Source organism: Centropristis striata, chromosome 21 (genome assembly GCF_030273125.1).
Source record: "Centropristis striata isolate RG_2023a ecotype Rhode Island chromosome 21, C.striata_1.0, whole genome shotgun sequence".
NCBI classification, from domain to species: Eukaryota; Metazoa; Chordata; class Actinopteri; order Perciformes; family Serranidae; genus Centropristis; species Centropristis striata.
Window position 1 is genome coordinate 18,394,788 of NC_081537.1, and position 19,182 is coordinate 18,413,969.

The 19,182-nt window shown below is 36.5% G+C and overlaps 2 protein-coding genes across 4 annotated transcripts; both read right to left on the minus strand.

The window, feature by feature from the left end:
- Positions 1 to 5,226: 5,226 nt before the first annotated feature.
- mmp21 (matrix metallopeptidase 21) lies at positions 5,227 to 14,313 on the minus strand. Its single transcript, XM_059324749.1, has 7 exons — positions 14,161 to 14,313; positions 10,514 to 11,405; positions 8,909 to 9,048; positions 8,683 to 8,824; positions 7,930 to 8,187; positions 7,650 to 7,822; positions 5,227 to 5,532 (listed from the first exon to the last, which is right to left on the minus strand). The coding sequence occupies exons 1-7, from the start codon at positions 14,311 to 14,313 to the stop codon at positions 5,227 to 5,229; spliced, it is 2,064 nt and encodes a 687-aa protein (XP_059180732.1).
- Positions 14,314 to 14,690: 377 nt separating this feature from the next.
- On the minus strand, positions 14,691 to 19,107 carry uros (uroporphyrinogen III synthase). 3 transcript variants are annotated; one of them, XM_059324751.1, is made up of 10 exons: positions 18,948 to 19,107; positions 17,724 to 17,806; positions 17,552 to 17,635; positions 17,356 to 17,452; positions 17,095 to 17,169; positions 16,254 to 16,328; positions 16,065 to 16,148; positions 15,848 to 15,933; positions 15,671 to 15,769; positions 14,691 to 15,065 (listed from the first exon to the last, which is right to left on the minus strand). In XM_059324751.1, the coding sequence occupies exons 2-10, from the start codon at positions 17,784 to 17,786 to the stop codon at positions 14,943 to 14,945; spliced, it is 786 nt and encodes a 261-aa protein (XP_059180734.1). In that variant the 5' UTR covers positions 17,787 to 17,806; positions 18,948 to 19,107; the 3' UTR covers positions 14,691 to 14,942. The 3 variants fall into 3 exon arrangements, with proteins under 3 accessions (XP_059180734.1, XP_059180735.1, XP_059180736.1); XM_059324752.1 differs by lacking the exon at positions 18,948 to 19,107 and adding an exon at positions 18,833 to 18,944; XM_059324753.1 differs by lacking the exon at positions 18,948 to 19,107 and adding an exon at positions 18,587 to 18,753.
- Positions 19,108 to 19,182: the final 75 nt, after the last annotated feature.

Below are 19,182 nucleotides of genomic sequence, written 5' to 3' on the forward strand. Positions count from 1 at the left end.
TTTACATTTTAATACAGCTGTTACACCAGACTTCAGTATAGATGCTCATCCCTGGCCTGTCAGAGAACCAGTGTAGTTTGATGCAGATTTAGTGGTGGTGTGTATTGACATGTAAATGACTGTATGGAATCATGTAAAATACACATAAATTGTAATTTTTGTTTCAATCTATATTGTCGGCCTCTTGTTATTACACAGTTACTCGTAGAGTTGGAATTCATTCATTTGATTTTTTTACCTCTTTCCATGAAACGATTGTGACAAAAATGATTCCAACTTTATGGGCAACTGTTGAGGATGTTTTGATACTATACCCTGCATGTTTCTGCCTGTTTGTTATAAGATGCAAAGAGTAAATACAATATTTTTCATATATAACACCCAGTAGGCTATAGCCTACACCTGTGAGATTGTTTTGTTTTTCCAACACACCTCAGATAAAACCATGCCCACTTCTGCATGAAGAAAGCCTTGACGCTGCATTGATGAATATAGCCTACTCTTTATCAGACCGAAAATAACAACAATAACAAATTAGCTGGCTTGTGTGCTAGCCAAATTTGCTAGCTAGCTAAAGCATTTAAGTTGCATAATAAGACAACAGTTGGGTCAATTCTCAACTACATTTTGACCTTTGTGATCATCATGTTTGACACAAAAGCAAAAACAGAATGGGTAAAATGTTATATAATCTTTTCTGACAACAAAATGCTTAAACATTTTCATAATGAGCAACTGTTTGACCAACAGTTTATCAATTAAAGGGGCTGATTCGTTAGCTAACTAGCCGCTAACTAGCTGCTAACTAGCTTCTCTGACTAGCCAGATAAGTAGCCAGATAGACAGATCTCTGGAGTTGTTGTTGCCTGCTCTCTTCTTAGTGACGTAGTCTGTCAGCAGAAGGAAGTGAGACAAAAAGATGCTTTTTAGTTTTATTATGTGATGTGTCGAATCCAGTGATTATGGAACGTAGGCTATTTGGAAATCGGATACCACCACTTGTGTTGCCTAGATTTGCATCTTGCAAGTGTGACTTTATGTAAATGAGACAATAAATCTCTAGAGTGACCCTTTAATTGATCAACTCTTGGTCAGGTCTGTTTTTCCATTTAAGTGTCAGACATGATCTTCTAGCAACTTTACGATCAAAAGGGTAGTTGAGAATTTACCCGAACTGAAGCCTTATAATGCAACTTATATTGTGTTTAAACCCCTTTAAGCGAAGACATCAGAGAGACAAATGGGTTTGCATTTCAGTTTGTGGGTCATAATGGGCGAGAGATGAGGAAATATCAAAGTAGACCAGAATGGAGTAGGGGAATGGGATGCAGGAAGCTGTTCCATCCTCATGAGTCCTCTTCAAGGCTACTGATCAATACTCTCAAAGTAATGGAATTGTTTATTCCTTGTCCTGATGAGGTTACTCTTACACTAGCTCTGTTTCTACAAGGGCAGACAGGCCATGAAAGATTTCCCCAGTGCTGTGTGAATATCATGGCAAGTAGAGTGAACAGCTTCTCAACTCAAGCTTACAATAAATTGAAAATATTCAATATCCTTCCCACAAGGTGTGACTCACAGGAGAAAATGCTATCATTTCCTGCACTGGGGAAATTGTAGAAATGTTCTCTTTCTACGAACAGTTTGAGGGTGATATCCTTGAAGTCGCTATTAAGTCAACCGTAAAGATCAGTACCAAAAGAATATCCTTGAAAGAGTGCAGACGAGAATGTGGAGCATACATTCAAATGCAACACACTGCTGTATCTACATACAGCAGTTTGTTAAGGTAATCCCATGGCACACAAAGGCACATTACAGTAAGACACTGAACTGATACTAGAAATGATTTATTCCTATGTTTTCCACATGTGCTCTAAGAAAGAAATGAGGCAACAGCACTGCAAGTTATTCTCACAACTTGGCTGAGTTTGGGAGATTTTCTTTTAAATGAATGTGCTGCAGGAGTTTCGCCCCATTCTCCTGTTCCTCAAGTGCCTCCCATGTGGATTCCTGTGCCATGACACAGGTTTTTTTGTATCTCTCCGAGGCTGCTGCGGCTCAGGCTCCATCAGCATGACTGATCTCATTTATCCCAGTCGCATCCAAAGAGGCCCGGGGTGTAGAGAAGGGAGCTTCAATAGCAGTACTGTTAGTGCAAAAAGCACAGATCATTGAGCTGTGCAGTATGGCAGCCGGGGACTCGCATGTGTGAATAACAGTTTGTATTTAGGATTTCTCTGTGTGGGGAACTCAAGGGTGCAGAAGATGTATGGTGCTTCATAATAGGATAAACAAACAGATCACAAGCCTCCACTGCACTGCATCATCTTATGTACCGGATTGAATATTAGTCCATCAATAATTCCTGCTGAGATGTCAACCACGCAGCAACGTACTGCCGCAACAAACATATGGCACATTAGATTCAAACAAATGTGACTTCACGCTGAATTACGGGATGTTTATTAGGTCTCTTGGAGGGATAATATGCCTGTAAATATGGTAATAATGAAAAGAAATCTCTAATTTTTTAAGTGGACCTGAACCAAGAAGCCAAACATGATGCTTAGGCTATTTAGTCACTCAAATCGTAGATATATAGCATGAATAATACAAGGAATATTATCTGAAGACAAGCACACATCCCTAGATAAAGAGGAAAATGTATGCTGTTTGCCTTCACAGAAAGCTCATTCTGTACATGCGTGAGGAGACTCATCATCTCATGACATCCATCTCTGTAGCCCCACTTACCATGACATTTTGTTCCTATGCTTGTAATTGATTTCTACTTCAATTTATTAATACAGCCTATGGAGCGCCTGGAGCACAACGCTAGTTATCCGGGGCCCACCAGGAGCTTAATCTCCTCAGATGAGCTGAATTAATAAGAGTGTTCAAGTAACATATTGATTACAGAATCAATGTCTGTTTCTTTGCACCGTGCTCAAATGATTACTTTAAAATGGAACAGCATTAAGTAATAAGGCGACTCCCTTTTTCAATCATTTTGCTTTAGTCTCAATTTCAATACTGTGTTTTTTTGATTGATGGTGTGTAAATCTTTAACCATGTCTTTCATAATAAAAAGGAATTCAAAGAAACGGATCACCGGATAGATGTTTTCCACCACCTTCAGGTTTTTATTGATAAAGCTTGTATTGTTTTCTTCCAGGTCGGACCAAAGGCTTGTTACACTGCACGGATGAATCCGAGCATTGAAGCGATTTTTGCAAAAAGGGAAAATCGTGGTTTCCAGCCCCTTGAGGCAAATTTGTGATTTGTGGTATTGGGCTATATGAATAAAATTGACTTGACTTGACTTGATGTGATATTCTTTCCCGCCTACAGGCAGCTGTAGATTGGAGTTTCTGCAGGACAGTCAGTGCAGATCAGACAGTCATGCTTACAAGAGGCCATGGGTCCAAGGACCAACATTTCAAAACACCAATGTCAGTGTCTGTTTACACGTTCCTCAGGACTGATATATCTTAAGTTAGTGACTTGGGAGGGATGGAGCCAGGTGTTTTAAATGATTTGAGGCTAAGGCCAAACCTAGAGGAGTCTGGGCTCCCCCTGGGACTATTTTTCAAGCTATTTGAGATAGTAGAATGACCCAAAAATATGTACACCATTTGTTAAAAACATGACAATTGCCAAGGAAAAAAATCATCCTGAAGGGTCTAAATTTAATTTGGCAACTTATTGTTCTGCAGCTATCTTCATCATTCTGAAACCAGAACACAACAAATGTTGAGGATGACTAATTGTCACTTCTGACACCTAAAAAGAGCCAAAAAATTGTCTGATGTTACTATTTTTAAGTAACATAACATACGTAGGTTACTAATTATGAAGCTCATCTTCTTTCATACTCTTTGGAATAAAGTTCACATAAAAATGGTTTAGCTGATAAATCTACTACTGTTGAATCCATCTCTTAATAATCTGGACTGGTGTATTGTAACAATACTCTATTAGATGCAGATGTTTTTCCATAGAACAATAGAAGATATAGAACAATAGAACTTTGCTTCATTGATTTATCAGTTGAGAGAGACTGAGGGGAAATTACAGATAATTTAAGGTATTTTATAGTGGTGTGAATCAGCAGAGGCCCCACGATACGATTTTATCCCGATACTTGAGTCACAATACGATTTTAAGCATTAACTGATTAACTGCATTTTGTGTCCATAAAATCAATAATAAAATCAAGAATTGTTTTGTCAAATAAGAGAGAATTCTTAGTATTTTCATCTCACTTCAGTCTTTTTTTTACTCCACAATCAGAGTCAAACCCACAGACTGACCAACAAAGTATTCAGTCAAACTGAACTTAACTGATATCAAACATGTATGGACGACAACAACTGCAGCATTTTCTCAAACTTTCCTCAACTTGAAGCTTCACTGCTCTAAATTTTTTGAATGAAACATAAAAAACTAACTTTGCAGCATTATTTATACAACTTCCCGACCTGCTATCCTGATGCACCTATAGATCCCTATAGATTCCTGATATCTTCTAGTTTCATATGATACCAGTATCTCCAGTATTTTCCTAAAAATGAGCCCGATATGGCCTCCGGAAAAAACGGCAAAAAGAGTGCTGTCACATCGGCCGTCGGATCGCTAAAGATCGATACTTGGCGGTCATGAATCGATATAATATTGCGACGCAAAATATCACGATACTATGCTGTATTGTTTTTTCCCCCCACCCCTAGTATTTTAAAAACCTAAAAGATTCAGGGCTTTTTGAGCCCCAGGAGCCACCCCTGCTCAACATGTATATCATGAGCTTTGACATTATTTCATATGTTTTTCATAGACATCCCTTTTCTTTGTAAGTGTGCCATCTCAAAGCAATTTCTCCACAGTATAAGCTAAGCAAGGTGTCTGTACAAAGATTAAGTATTCTATAAATAAGTATATTCTAACCAGTGCTCTAAATATATTAATCATAACAGGTCCTTTAGGATTGTTTTCATGCCAGAACCCATTTGGCACCTCTAGGTAAGAGACAGACACAGCAGCAGATATATTAATAATAACACACCTCGTTGAAAGGAAGCCAACAGAAATATTCAGTTGTTTTTGTCTTTAAGATCTTAAATTTAAGATAATTGTGATAAAAAAGGAGGTAATAGGTGTCTACACACATGACAACATAAAAACATGCCACAACAGGTGAATATGTGTAGTTCTGCTTCAGCAAACTTAGCGTGTTAGTTTGAGTGCAGTGGGATGAACGTTGCAGATGTCGAACCACTGTTGATCCACCTCCTTGTGTGGCAGAAGGCCATTTCGCGGCAGAAAGGGCCGGCGCCAGCGATCACGGCTGCCCACCACCTGCCAAAAGCGCGTGCCCTTGAGTAGAAAGATGGCATTGTGGGTGTAGGAGAAGTAGGCAGCGTCAATGTTGCCATCTGGATGGTCTCCGCTCACCACTGGAGGGAAAACATCTCTGATGTTTTTGGGGAAGCCTCTTGCCAAGCTGTTGGCTTGCACGTCGAAAGCATACACCTGTTTGAACAGATAATTGTTTTCCCTCTTATACAGAAATCAATTCAATTACAACATGCAAACAAATCACAGAGGAAATGTAACCGGTGTGTTTGCATGAATATGTTGCCTCATAATGCTGAGAAACAATGAATTAGCTTGGGCTTTGGTCTCGCAAAGACGTTGCTTATATATGTAATACTCTCTTTGTATTATGTTTGTACCTCATTGTCTTTTGGTTAAGATAAGATAAGATATGACTTTATTTATCGCGCAGTGGGGAAATTTAGTCGTCACAGCAGCTCAAGATACAGACACATAGAAAACTGAATAAAGAATTTAAAAAATAAGACATATACATACATTGTGTACACATGTTTGTTTCCTGAAAGTAATTTGCATTTTACAGATGTTGCACATTGGAGAAAAAATATTTTAGCATGTTAAATTGGTGAAATAGGCTGTTGCGTGTAGTATGAACATTAGTCGATAAATATATTTAAATATATGCAGAGACATAGACAGTATAGAATAAGTGGTATATGACCATCAAGTCTAGAGACGACATGGCCACTTAATAATAAGCGAGAATCCAAAAAGCAGTCCTATGCTGTAATAATAGGCCTCAGGTTTTCTGAATATTTAACTGATTTAGTTAGATTGTGAGTTCCTTTACAAGACAGAAGCACAGAATTATTATTGATAAGGTAATAATAAAGGCCTCACCTTAGTTGATATCCCCTGATTAAAAACTATTGGTTTAAAATGACTTGACACCTGAGGCTTTTGGGGTATCTGTGGGTCTGGGACGCTGCAGCAGTTTATTAAGAGGGGTCGAGCTGGTACCAGTGGTGGAATGTAACCAAGTACATTTACTCAAGTACTGTACTTAAGAACAATTTGAGTATTTCCACATATGTAACTTTATACTTCTACATCACTTTTTGCGGCAAATATTGTACTTTTTACTTGCATTACATTTAGCTGACAGCTTTAGTTACTTTTTAGGTCAAGATTTAACATGAAAAAATATGATCAATTTAAAATGATTGCGCATGTTTATAAATTAAAGCACATAAAAGTATATTAGGTAGTTAAAATTAGCTCTACCTAGGCAACTGTAAAATGTTGCTTACATAAATGCATAAAAAATAAAACACAATAACTAGGGATGCACGATATTATCGGCACGCTCTCGGTATCGGCCGATATATTGGCTTGAAAATTAACTATCAGACATCGGCCAACACACTGATATCCGCCGATATAATAAAGTGATTAAATAATTGGGTGCACGTCACGTCTCTGTTGCACCTTGTGTGTAGCTCATAGAATTGTGCAGTGTAGTCTGAGCCCACCTATTTATTTATGTTCTGATTAGGGACTGAAGCTTTGATTTTGTTTGCACAGTGCAGATTGACTCTTCACATATTGGGCTCCTGTTTTGAGTTAAATTTGAATTTAAGCAGCAGTCTGTAAGGTACATGTAGTTTTATTCAATTTGGGTTTAATTGCTGTACAGTTGCACTTTTCACATGTACCCAGTGAACACAGGTTATTTACTTATTATGTCAATTGGGAAATTGGCCAAATTTGCCCTGATTGTGGGTATAAGTTGTGCGGAAAAAAAATATATCTGTATCGGTAATCGGCTAAATGACTTGTAAAAAATCGGGATATCGATATCGGCAAAAAAATCCAACACCGTGCATCCCTAACAATAATATATTCTGCATGACAAGTATTTTTACTTTTGATAGTTTAATTACATTTTGATGCTGATACAGTTTTACTGTAAGTTTTGAATGCAGGACTTTTACTTGTAGTGGAGTAATTCTGCAGTGTGGTATTAATACTTTTACTTAACTAAGGGATCTGAATATGTTTTCCACCACTGGCTGGTAGTCCTGCCTCCTTCCCCAAACTGGTGAAATACTGTAGGTAATAAACTGACTATGGATAAGTACCTCATTCAACCCCCACTTTAAAAACTCCAATGTATCTCTTTATTTCCATAAATGTCCACCTCATTGCCCTTCTCTCACACAATCCTACTATAAATGTGTTGTGTCTAACCGAACAAATCTAACTAATCAATCTGTCCAGCATCAAAAAGAAAATAAGGATTCGATTCTTACCAGAGTGTTTTTGAAGAAGTAGATACGAGAGTCCCTCCTGTCGTAGAAGGCTGTGTCAATAGGACCGAACACCCCTGGGAAACCATCAGAGATTAGCCTTGGATAGCTGTGACCTTCAGGGTCCTGTCTGAACACCTGGTCATTCTCATTATCATACCTCCAGAAGTGAGCACCTGCACATAAAAACACCACACACCAGATAAATATTTTAGAGTAATTTCATCTTACAGTACATGTCTGAACATAAACTATTCACTTGCTGGTGCTTTTTCGAGCCTACCTTTAAAGAAGTAAACAGCATCTCTTTTTCTGGACCACACATGCACGTACGCATCCACTCCGTCCCTGGGAATTCCACGCCAGCCAACCTGCAGCGCAACTGGATCTCCAAAGCGTGTTCGGTTGTTTCTGTTCTCATACAGCCAGTACCAGCCGTCTCTCATGAAATAGGTGTTAAAGCGGATCACCACCTCCCCATAGGACGTCTTCTCCTTTCTGATCCAATCAAAGGCTGTGTTGAATCGACCCTTACAGCCGCCTGAGTTCAAACACAAGCATATTATAGAAAACATGGATTTTATGTTAGTGTAAATATGTAATAAACCTGAATCTGTTTCTGTCTATATAGTGATAAAAAAAAATTAGACCACACTTGTTTTCTTCAGTTTCTTGTTCATTCCAATGCCTGGTACAACTAAAATGATCAACAAATATGATGATAACAACAAAAAAAACTCATACATTTCATTAACGAGCTGATCTCTAGCCATTTTCCATGGTTTCCTTGATAATGATTTTGGTTATTATCAAGGAAACCATGGAAAATGGCTAGATATCAGCTCTTAAAATAAACTCTTATGAGCTATTTTTGTTGTTACCATTATATCACATCATCATATTTGTCCAAACAAATGTACCTTTAGTTGTACGAGGTATTAAAACGAACAAGAAACTGAAGAAAACAATGGTCTAATAATTTTTTCCATGACTGTATGTGTGGCTATATCCACCAGATGGTGCTGTGAGCATGTACCATATAGGTGCTGTATTGCCTTCCTGTCCATCCAGTCCATCTCAAAGCCTGACTCCTGAGGCAGGTAGCTGGGCTGCATTATAGAGCCAGGTCTGTAGATGTGGGGGAGACCCAAAACATGGCCGATCTCATGAACTGCTACCTGATAGATGGGAAATTTAAAACGCTGTTGGAATGAAATCCCTGATTATTCTTTTGCATTAATGACGCTTTTGATCATGCTTACTTTGAGAAGGCTGATCCCACTGCCAGCATTGGGAGCTGTGAAATGTTCGTCGTCATCAAAATGTATGTCACCCAGGAACCAGGCGTGCGCAAACTCTTGACCAGTGCCATCAAACCTCTGATTGCAACCCAGATGCCTTCCTGAGTGGAATATAGTGGCACAGAATGAAACAAAAGATGCATTGATTTCTCTGTGAATTTAAATAAAACATTATCTACACAAAGTGCAATATGTACTATGTAATTCTTTATATGAGGGGCAGATATAGTGAAATAATGAAATAATCCAGCGGTTCTACATTAAATACATACAAAGCTTTATTGTGCCCACTGGCGGAAGGAGTACTTATATATTTCACCTAAGTAGAAGTAACAATACTACAGTAAAAAAAATACAAGAAATGCAAGTAAAATACTACTACTACCACTACCACTACTACCACTACTACTTATAATAATAATAATAATAATAATAATAATAATAATAATAATAATAATAATTTACTTATATTTCAAGTAAGTAAGAGTAATAATACTACAATGTAAAAATACAGGAAATGCAAGTACAAAATAAAAAAAATATATTATGAAATACAATATAAAAAGGTACAAAAAGTAGAAGTACTCATTATGCAGAATGGCCCATTTCATAATAATGTATATTATTATTATTTTATTATAATTATTGATAAATTAATCATTGCTTTAATGTTCCAGCTGGTAAAGGCAGCCATAATTTTCCATTACTTTCTGTACTTAAAGTACTCAAGGCAGAAAACTGCCTCCTGTGACTGTAACACTATTATATATTATATCATAAAATTATTCTTTATCATGCATGAATGAACAAGCAGCATTTTACTGTTGTAGTTAGTTGAGGAGGAGCTGATTTTTTTTTTTGTAGGACTGCAACTTAAAAAATATTTTTTTGTTATTTCACCTGCTGATAATATTTCCCATTGTGTGGTTGGTTTGAAAAATTCTGAAAATAGCAAGAAATGTTATCACAATTATCTAGAACCCAAAGTGACACCTTCACAATGCTTAATTTGTCATCAGTATAAACCTCAAAAATAGTAGCAATACATTACAACTATATTATTAGGATAATGGAAGGGAAAAACAGAAAATTTGTAAAAAAAAAAATAAAAATAAAAAAATAAAAAAGCTGGAGCCAGAAAATGTTAGTTTGTGACTTAATAATTTTCATCATAATTAATTGCCAAATTATTTTCTCTCAATCAGCTTATTTATTTGATCAACTAAGCTGTACTTGTGTATACTGTTGAGTAGTTTAATATACCAATACCATAATAATAATATACCAAAAAATACATATAAATAAGGAAAGTTACTTAAGCTGTCAGATAAATGTAGTGAAGTAAAAATCACAATATTTCCATCTAAGATGATAAAAAAAAAGACTCAAGTAAAATACAAATACCTCAGATTTGAACTACAGTGCTTCATTAAAAGTTATTTGTTACTTTCTACCACTGATAATAGAATAGAATATGATAATGTAACTTATTTCCTTAAGAAAATATGTTGTAATGAGAGTCTATACATTACATACACAATGCATACATTATTGGGTCAGACCTACCTGTACCAAAGCCCAGCCTGATATCGATATCCTCCAGCGGGGAATGTGTGTCCTCCACAAACTCCAGCGGAGACACCTCGCTCCACATCCTGAAGGCCAGTCTGAAGATGTACCTCTGGTCTTCAATGGTCAGCTGACTGCTGTAGCCTTCTCCTATCAGCCTCCATCTCAACACCTTGCTAGAAAAAGCCATGTAGCCTGTTTCACTCAAATCTCTCTTGCGCCTGCTTTTGGATGCAGGAGCTGTGGGGGGACGTTTACTGCGTTGCACCGCGCCACTCTGGCTGGCGTTCATGCTGAGATTTACCATTTGACTGCTCATGTTCATATCATGTGAGCTGTTTAGAGAAGTATTATTTAAAAGCAGATCAAAAAAATCTGTGTTATTCATGCTGGAGTCATTGTAAATGCCAGTGAGAACACTTTCTGTGTCATTAACATTGAATAAGTCGTCTTCAAAGGAAGAGTTGCTGATTGTGTTGTTACCATCAATCTTATTAAAAGTGTCATTGGGACTGTTTTCAGTATGTAGGGCATTACTGGTCTCAGGTGCTTCACTAGTGTCCAGGCCAATCTCCTTATCAGGGACCCCACACCTTGGTTTGTTCATCGCCACCTTGGTGGCCTCATCAAACACACCTGTGGCAGGCAGACCCGATACTCTCTGAAACTCTTTAAGTGCTGAAATAAAAGCTTGGCTCTCGGTTGGACTGTTGTGGTCATCTGGATCACCGTTATGAGGATTATCTCTTGACTGATGCACTGAGGTTCCTTCCTGGATCTGGTCTTGAAGATCATCCAGGTAGTCATCCTTAAAAGACGGGTCTGAATCTTCAAACTGGATCTCCTCCCAGTTCATTGGCTTAATGAATCCATATCTAGATAGAAATAACTACAACAAGACATTGGTGACATAAGAGATAAGATAGAAATGTATTCATCCTAAAGGAAATTCTTGTGCCAGGTTGCTCTAAAAAAAATAAAGTGAATACAGTAAAATAAGAATAACACAACACCAGATAATCAGAATCATTAGGGACCGAGCACTAACAGTGCGAGGACCCTATTGAAATTGGTCCGTTTATTATTATTCTTGTGAATTTTGAATTCACAAGAATAATAATAAACGGTGACACATGTGATTAGGGTCCAACCCGGAACACACCCACGTGTCAATATTGACACACAGTCATAGCGCCCCCTGCTGGCTACAGGAAGTAACACGTTTTACACCTACCACCAGCACAGGAGTGGTCTAGCAGACTGATTGGTGAGCCACAGCTCAACGTGGAGACCTTGTACACAAAACAATTACAGTGCATTACTGGTTCAATTTTAAATGACAGTTCCCATCCATTGCACACAGAGTTTCAGCTCCTCCCCTCTGGGCGTAGGTTTACAATCCCTAGGTTTAGAACAAACAGACACAAAAACAGTTTTGTCCCTGCTGTGCTTTGCACAGGTGTTTATTTATTGTTGCTTTTATGTATGTATTTACTATTTCTATATATACATTTTAACCTTTATCTACGTTTTTACAGCCTAAACAAGTTTCATTTTATTTTGCTGTTTTATTTTGTTTATTTTTCTGTCTTCTTTTTTTTTGCTATTCGTATTTTAGTTCACATCAATATCTAAGTATAGTCTGGACCTGTAAGAACTTTTCATAATTTTTTATTTTAATTTTTTTTTAATTTTATTTAACTTGCCATTTCTTAACTCCCACTGTCTTAAGTTGAATGATGTGTGATACATGCCTCTTTTGTGTGTTTGTATGAGGACTCTATACTGCAAACAAAATCTACCTCTGGGTACAAATAAAGTAAATAACATAGATAAAAAGATAAAAAAAACATGATAATGATAATGAATTTCATTTTTATTTTTTTATTGTTTTTTATTTTATTATTATTATTTTTTTATTTTTAAATTTTTGTAATTTTTAATTTTTTAAAAAATTTTTAAAATTATTTTATATTTTTTTATTGTATTATTTTAAATTATTTCTTTAATTATTATTTTTTCTTCGCTTCTGCGCATGCGCGGCCCTAGTGAACTTCTGCGCATGCGCGGCCTTGGTTAGCTTCTGCGCATGTGCGAAAGCTACGCATGCGCAGTAGCACACCGGAGCCGCACATGCGCAGTAGCGCACCGGGGCCGCACATGCGCAGTAGCACACCGGAGCCGCACATGCGCAGTAGCGCACCGGGGCCGCACATGCGCAGTAGCGCACCGGGGCCGCACATGCGCAGTAGCGCACCGGGCCGCGCATGCGCAGAAGCGCAGGAAAAAAAATAAAATGAAAAAATAAATAAAATTAAAATTAAAAAATTATTTTAAAAAAAAATTATAAAAAAAAAATTAAACAAAAAAATAAAAAAAATAAAAAGTAAAGAAGTAAAAAGGACAGTGGTGGAAGAAGTATTCAGATCATTTACTTATAACACTTATACCAGTACTAATACCACACTGTGAAATGACTCCACTCCGCTCATTTTAACTACCTAATAAACTTTCAAGTGGTTTAATTTATAAAAATGGGTAATAATTTTAAATGTATCATGTTTTTCATGATCACCTGAAAAGTAATTAAAGCTGTCAGCTAAATGTAGAGGAGTAAAAAGTACAATATTTGCCTCAAAATGTAGTGGAGTAGAAGTATAAAGTTACATAAAATGTACATAAAAGTACCTCAAAATTGTACTTTAAGTCCAGTACTTGAGTAGGTACATAGTTACTTTCCACCATTGCTACCTGCCTCTTCTAACTTATACATATCAGTTAAGAGTCCTCCTTCAGACACTGTATGAGGATTAAAGGGATAGTTTGTGCATTATTATACAAAACTTGTGTTAGAAGAATTTGAATATTCTACGTTGTTTAAAATGAAATGATTACTGTGTCTCTCTTTTTGTATTTGCTGTTTGTCTCCACGGTCATCAAAGGTCACTATGCATGCGTAATTCACTAAACCTTGATAATATCTATCTCTATGCATTTATATTAATCAGGCGATATGATTTTGATACAATGATTATGTTTGTGTTTTAATGTTGATTTAGAAACTGTGTGATACAGGTGCATCATAATTCATTAGAATATCATGGAAAAGTCCATTTCCAGTAGATCAAGTCAAATAGCCCCAACCAAGTATTGAGTGCATATAGATGGACAAACTTTTTAGTGGCCAATATTTCCATATTCAACATACTTTTTAAAATTGGTCTTCTGTAATATTAGCATTTTTTTGAGACACTGACTTTTAGGTCTTCATTAAATGTAAGCTATAATCATTATAATTTCAAGAAATTAAATCAATTAATAAATGTTTCGTTCTGTGTAATCGATCAATATAATGTGCCATTTCCACTTTTTGAATTGAATTACTGACATATACACTTTTCTATATTATAATTTACTGAGATGCACCTGTATGTTCCATTGAATCATAATACTTTTATATTTCTCGTTATTATTGTTTACTATTTATTCTTAGTTTATTGATGCTTCTTTCGATTTTTGCTATACACTTTTTTCTGCTGTTGCAACAGAAATTTCCCATTGTGGGACTAATAAAGGAATGTATTATCTTATCTATCATAAAATGTCTAATCTAATAGAAGTTTGAGAAATGGTTAGATATTTACCTCTGCTGTGTACTTGTCGTTTATAACCTCTGCAAGGTGAGAGTTGACGTTCTGCACATCAGAACGATCCCGATTATGAAAAAGTTTCTCTGCATCAGCTGAGCTAATGCTCGTCCAAAGAAGCAAAATCATCAGCTGGATAAAAGTCAGCATCGTGGCGTTGGTTTACTCTTAAAACTATATGCAAGTAAGTAAGAAGTCGCAGAGCTTTATAGGCAGAACCAGAGTTTCTCCACACCCATCTAAAGGTGCGACTCTCTGAAGGTATCCCACTTTCTTCAGCTTTGTGTGAAAAGTAAACCTGTCTTTACTGTCTCCAACAGCTCAAGTTAATGTATTGTATGGAAGTGTTATACATGCTCCACTGGTTTTAAATACACTGTTGTTGACCTGTGGAAAGTAACTTAAAGCTTCACTTTCATGTGGACAATAACAGTTTAGGACGGCCATGACTTCTGCCGACACCTGTTTTAAATAGGACACACACTCGAGTGTTTTACAATGAATAACCACTGACCAAACCTTCCACTGATTGACATTTATTTTCAAAAAGAAACCCTGCATTGACTCTGCAAGCTAAACAAACATAAATATTATATATTCACTCATATTTCTGAGGCTTTTATCACAAAAAGCTACTTATTCTCTGTGCAAATTAGCCGATGTACATGCAAAACTGGTGACAGTAAAAACAGACAAATTAAACCACACATACAAATGATACAGAATATACAGAAAGAAAGAAGATAAAGTGGATGGATTTAAGAGCTGTCTGTGGGTGGTTACTGTAGAGCTTTGGCTATTGCTGCAGCCAGGTGTTCAGCTGTTGGCTTTTCTGCAGTGCAGCTGACACACAGGCCTTCTGCTGTCATGGTGTCTTGTGTCGTAGGTCCTATGGCTGCAAACTACAGACAAAGAAGTGACTGTCAGAGGCACTGAAGATCTGTTAAGTACTTTAAATTCATGCACAATTTTATTTGTGTTCTTATGAGTACGGCTGGGCGATATATCAATATATTTTTAAATGTGGTCTGGAATTAGACCATATCGCATCAATACAGTTCAATTTTTTTTCTTTCTTTATATATAAATGCTGCCCTTACTAGGGTTTGTCATATTTAGTTATTTTGTGATGTTCGTTATTCTTTTCTCATTTAAATATATTTATTTCAGAAAAAGATTGGCCTATTCTATTTCATAGGCTATTGTTTAAGATTATTTAAGATATTTTTTATTAATTTTATTTTTTATTTAAACATGCACTTTATGGAGCTTTGATTTTAAAAAAAGGTACTCCTGTTGTTATACAGTGTTTATTTTAATTTAAATAAACGGTTTCAATAAAACTACTTGTGACATGTCATATTTGGCTTTGACTTTCACTGAACATTTGCTCTCACTTTGCGATAAAAATCTCGGGATATATATCATATGTCGATATTCAGACTAAATATATCTGGATATGACTTTTGGTCCATATCGCCCAGCCCTACTTATGAGGAGACTATACCCTTATTTGAGTCAGCTGTTCCCCTGACAGCCTCCGCACCACTTCTAGACAAAACTTCACTCCTGATGGACTGAAGAAGGCCACGCTGGCTGGAGCGCCCTGCAAATGCACAGACAAATTAAGAGTTGCTGCATCTAGAGAAGCATTTCCTAAGATGCAAACAGAGTGAGGTTTTACCTGCTCTGTGAAATAGTTCTTCAGATTTTTCTCCAGATCGGGATGTTCAGCTGTTTGATAGACAGTCAGCGTCTCCAGGGGCACTCCTGGAAACAAAGAAACAGATCCCCACTGAGATAAGGGTAGCGCAATTATTATTTTATAATTAGTGCAGCCCCAGTGGGACTTTCATCACCTTGAGTCTTAATCTCGAGGCACAATAGGGGAGAATACTTACCATTTTCCCTTAAAGCCGTGGGCAAGACTTCTCTTTTGATTGAGCCACAGGGGAAAAAAAGTGGTGGAATATTTGTGTCCTCTCCTGTGATGAGAATTAAGTATAAGGTCACAAAAGTTATCAGAGCAGTCGTACGTTTTCTATTAAACTGAACTTTGAAGAATGTAGGAGTATAAAGTCATAGTATACGTTCAATGATAAGACGTGATAGGACATCTGCTGTCCCTGTGTCCTCGCCCAGAGGGTTCAGACCCAGACTTTGTACTGTGCAGAAAACCAGAAAGGATAGGGATTATATTATAGGATATGAACCATTCACATCAGCAACATGTTTCTGAAAAATAACACACATAATCAGTCATGGAAAAAATATTAGACCACCCTTGTTTTCTTCAGTTTCTTGTTCAACTTAATGCCTGGTACAACTAAAGATAAATTTGTTTGGACAAACATAATGATAACAACAAAAATAGTTAGTAAGAGTTTAATTTAAGAGCTGATTTAAGAGCCATTTTCCATGTTTTTTTTAATAATGATTTTGGATATTATCAAGAAAACCATGGCTAGATATCAGCTCTTAAAATAAACTTTAATGAGCTATTTTTGTTGTTATCATTATATTTGTTCAAACAAATGTACCATTAGCTGTGCCAGGCATTAAAATAAACAAAAAATGAAGAAAACAATGGCCTAATCATTTTTTCCATGACTTTATATAATAATGACTGAGTCTGATTCCTTTCAATGGTTTCAAATCCTAAATAAACTTTGACAACAAACTGACAACAAAGAGATCAAGTAAGGAAGAAAGGTGCTGCACCTTGCAGCAAACTGTCACTTGTGTACAACCTAATTTATAATGACTGACAGTTGTAACATCGCTTCACACACTACTGTCAGCACCAGGTGCCTGCCACACTCTGCTAGAATTAGCATTAACATAAGAAGATTTCATAGAAAAGCTATTGTTTGGGGGGTGGGTTCACTTAAAGAGAGACTTAAAGTGTTTTCATGTGCAATAATAACTCACCTAATGCAGCAGTTGCCTTCCCAACCACATATATTGACTTGGTGTTCCATTTGTCTTTCACAGATCTGTTCCATTCTGAATTATTAATTAGAAAAGGGATAACATTTAATCAAGGAAATTGTTTCAAATCTCAGTCAGTACTCCAGAAACACAGTGCACATAATTTATACACTATAGTCCAAACACATGCTTTCAGGGAAATTATCAATAAGTGTAACAATTATGTTAATTTTTAAATTAAATGCCTTTATATCCTCTTACCTGCTCGTCTTTCCTCTGATTCTAAGCACATCCTCACAGCCTCCACTGCTCTGGGACTGGTAAATATAAGACCTCCATGTTTTTCTGGTTGGAAAAGCTAAAGTAGAAAGATGTCTTAAACATCTGATACATGATACAAAAAATATATAGTACAATGTGCACATGAATTAAACAATTCTATAACAATAGAATTTACCTTATCTGACAAGGTGTTTAAGGAGACAAACTTAAAAGACAGCACAGGAATTAGGGTTGCTTTATGTCCATGTGATGCCAGCTCCTGTGGAATCAAATGAAGAAATTCCTGTTAAAATTTGCAGTGAAATGCAAATTTAAAAAAGATTACTGTTAAAAACATGTGTATCTACCTTAATGTAAGGGTCAGGTCCAGACTCTCCATCCCTTGGCTCTTTGAGAAGCAGTACATGCATCTTAAGAAGAGCTTAGAGCACTGGATCGATAAAAGGAATAGAGAAAAACACAACAGAATAATACAAGGGGAAATGTGAATGCTGCTGTGAAAAATGCAACCAAAGGCAGAAACTCAAACCTGCAAAAAAAAACTGAGGACAGAGGGTGTGAAGGCACAGCAAGCTTAGCTACACCCCGAAACTGTCATATGCTGCCTGCTGATAACAATACTGTCCAGTCACGATTATTGGACTGTATATCGTCACCCTGTTAAAATAATCGCCTAACTAATTTTTTAAAGTTTTGCAGGAAAAAACTTCACCAAAAGTCTAACATATGACATTTATTGATCATTTCACTCAAAAAGGATTAAACAAAGGATGGCTATTGGCATACATTACATTACATTACATGTCATTTAGCAGACGCTTTTGTCCAAAGCGACTTACAATAAGTGCATAGTAATAGTAATAGTAATAGTAATAACACTGAGTGTAAATTATGTAACTTAAGAGAAATAAATGACTTAGGCAATTTTTTGAACATGCCTTTGCGACTTAAGCAAGATATGGTTACACTTTATTTTGAAGGTGACGCTCATGTCACTCTTATGTAGACACCTTAGAGTAAATTGTTACCAATATTAGTGTCAACAATAAAACACTGATAAACTAAACTGATAACTAAACAATCTCCCTCTAGCTCTTCTTTGCTGGGTTCTTATCTGATGCCTATGAATGTGGCAAATTGTCAAAGAAGTGATGATCTTAAAGGGGTAAAATGACATGATCTGATCAACTGAGGATGTAGGCGATTTTACCATAGGTGGCCGGCGTCATGAGGAGTCATTTTGACAAAAAAATTACTTAGACGATTATTTTAACAGTGTGACGATATGTGGAGAAAATGAAGAGCAAAAACGCCACAGTTTTTCGTTGGATGCATGCATTATACCTGTAGCATTAGCTAAAGCCTGGCTAATATCAGCTTGTGTTATTGTTTACATTAGCAAGGCATACTGACTGACAGGTTAGCTAGATAGGAAAATAATCCTTTATAATACAACTTGTCCGTAATGCCGAGAGATGATACGCGACTAATTAATCTTGCTTGTATGCAAAAAAGGTGTGAATAACATCTGAAACTCATAAAAGACAAAATATTACACGAAATTGATGTACCTTGAGTTGTCCCCACTGCTAAGCGCATAATAACTTTCAGCAACGGTCAAGGAGGGGAGACATAGCATAGGGTATTTGACGAAACTCACAGAAAATCAAGATAACTTTTAAAATCTATTATTAATCCCAACATAATTGCAATTAATAATTAATTTTATAGTACATATACATATTTCATTCGGAAACATAGTAGGTTAGGCAGAGCTTAAATAACTGTAATCCCCTTTTGATGAAG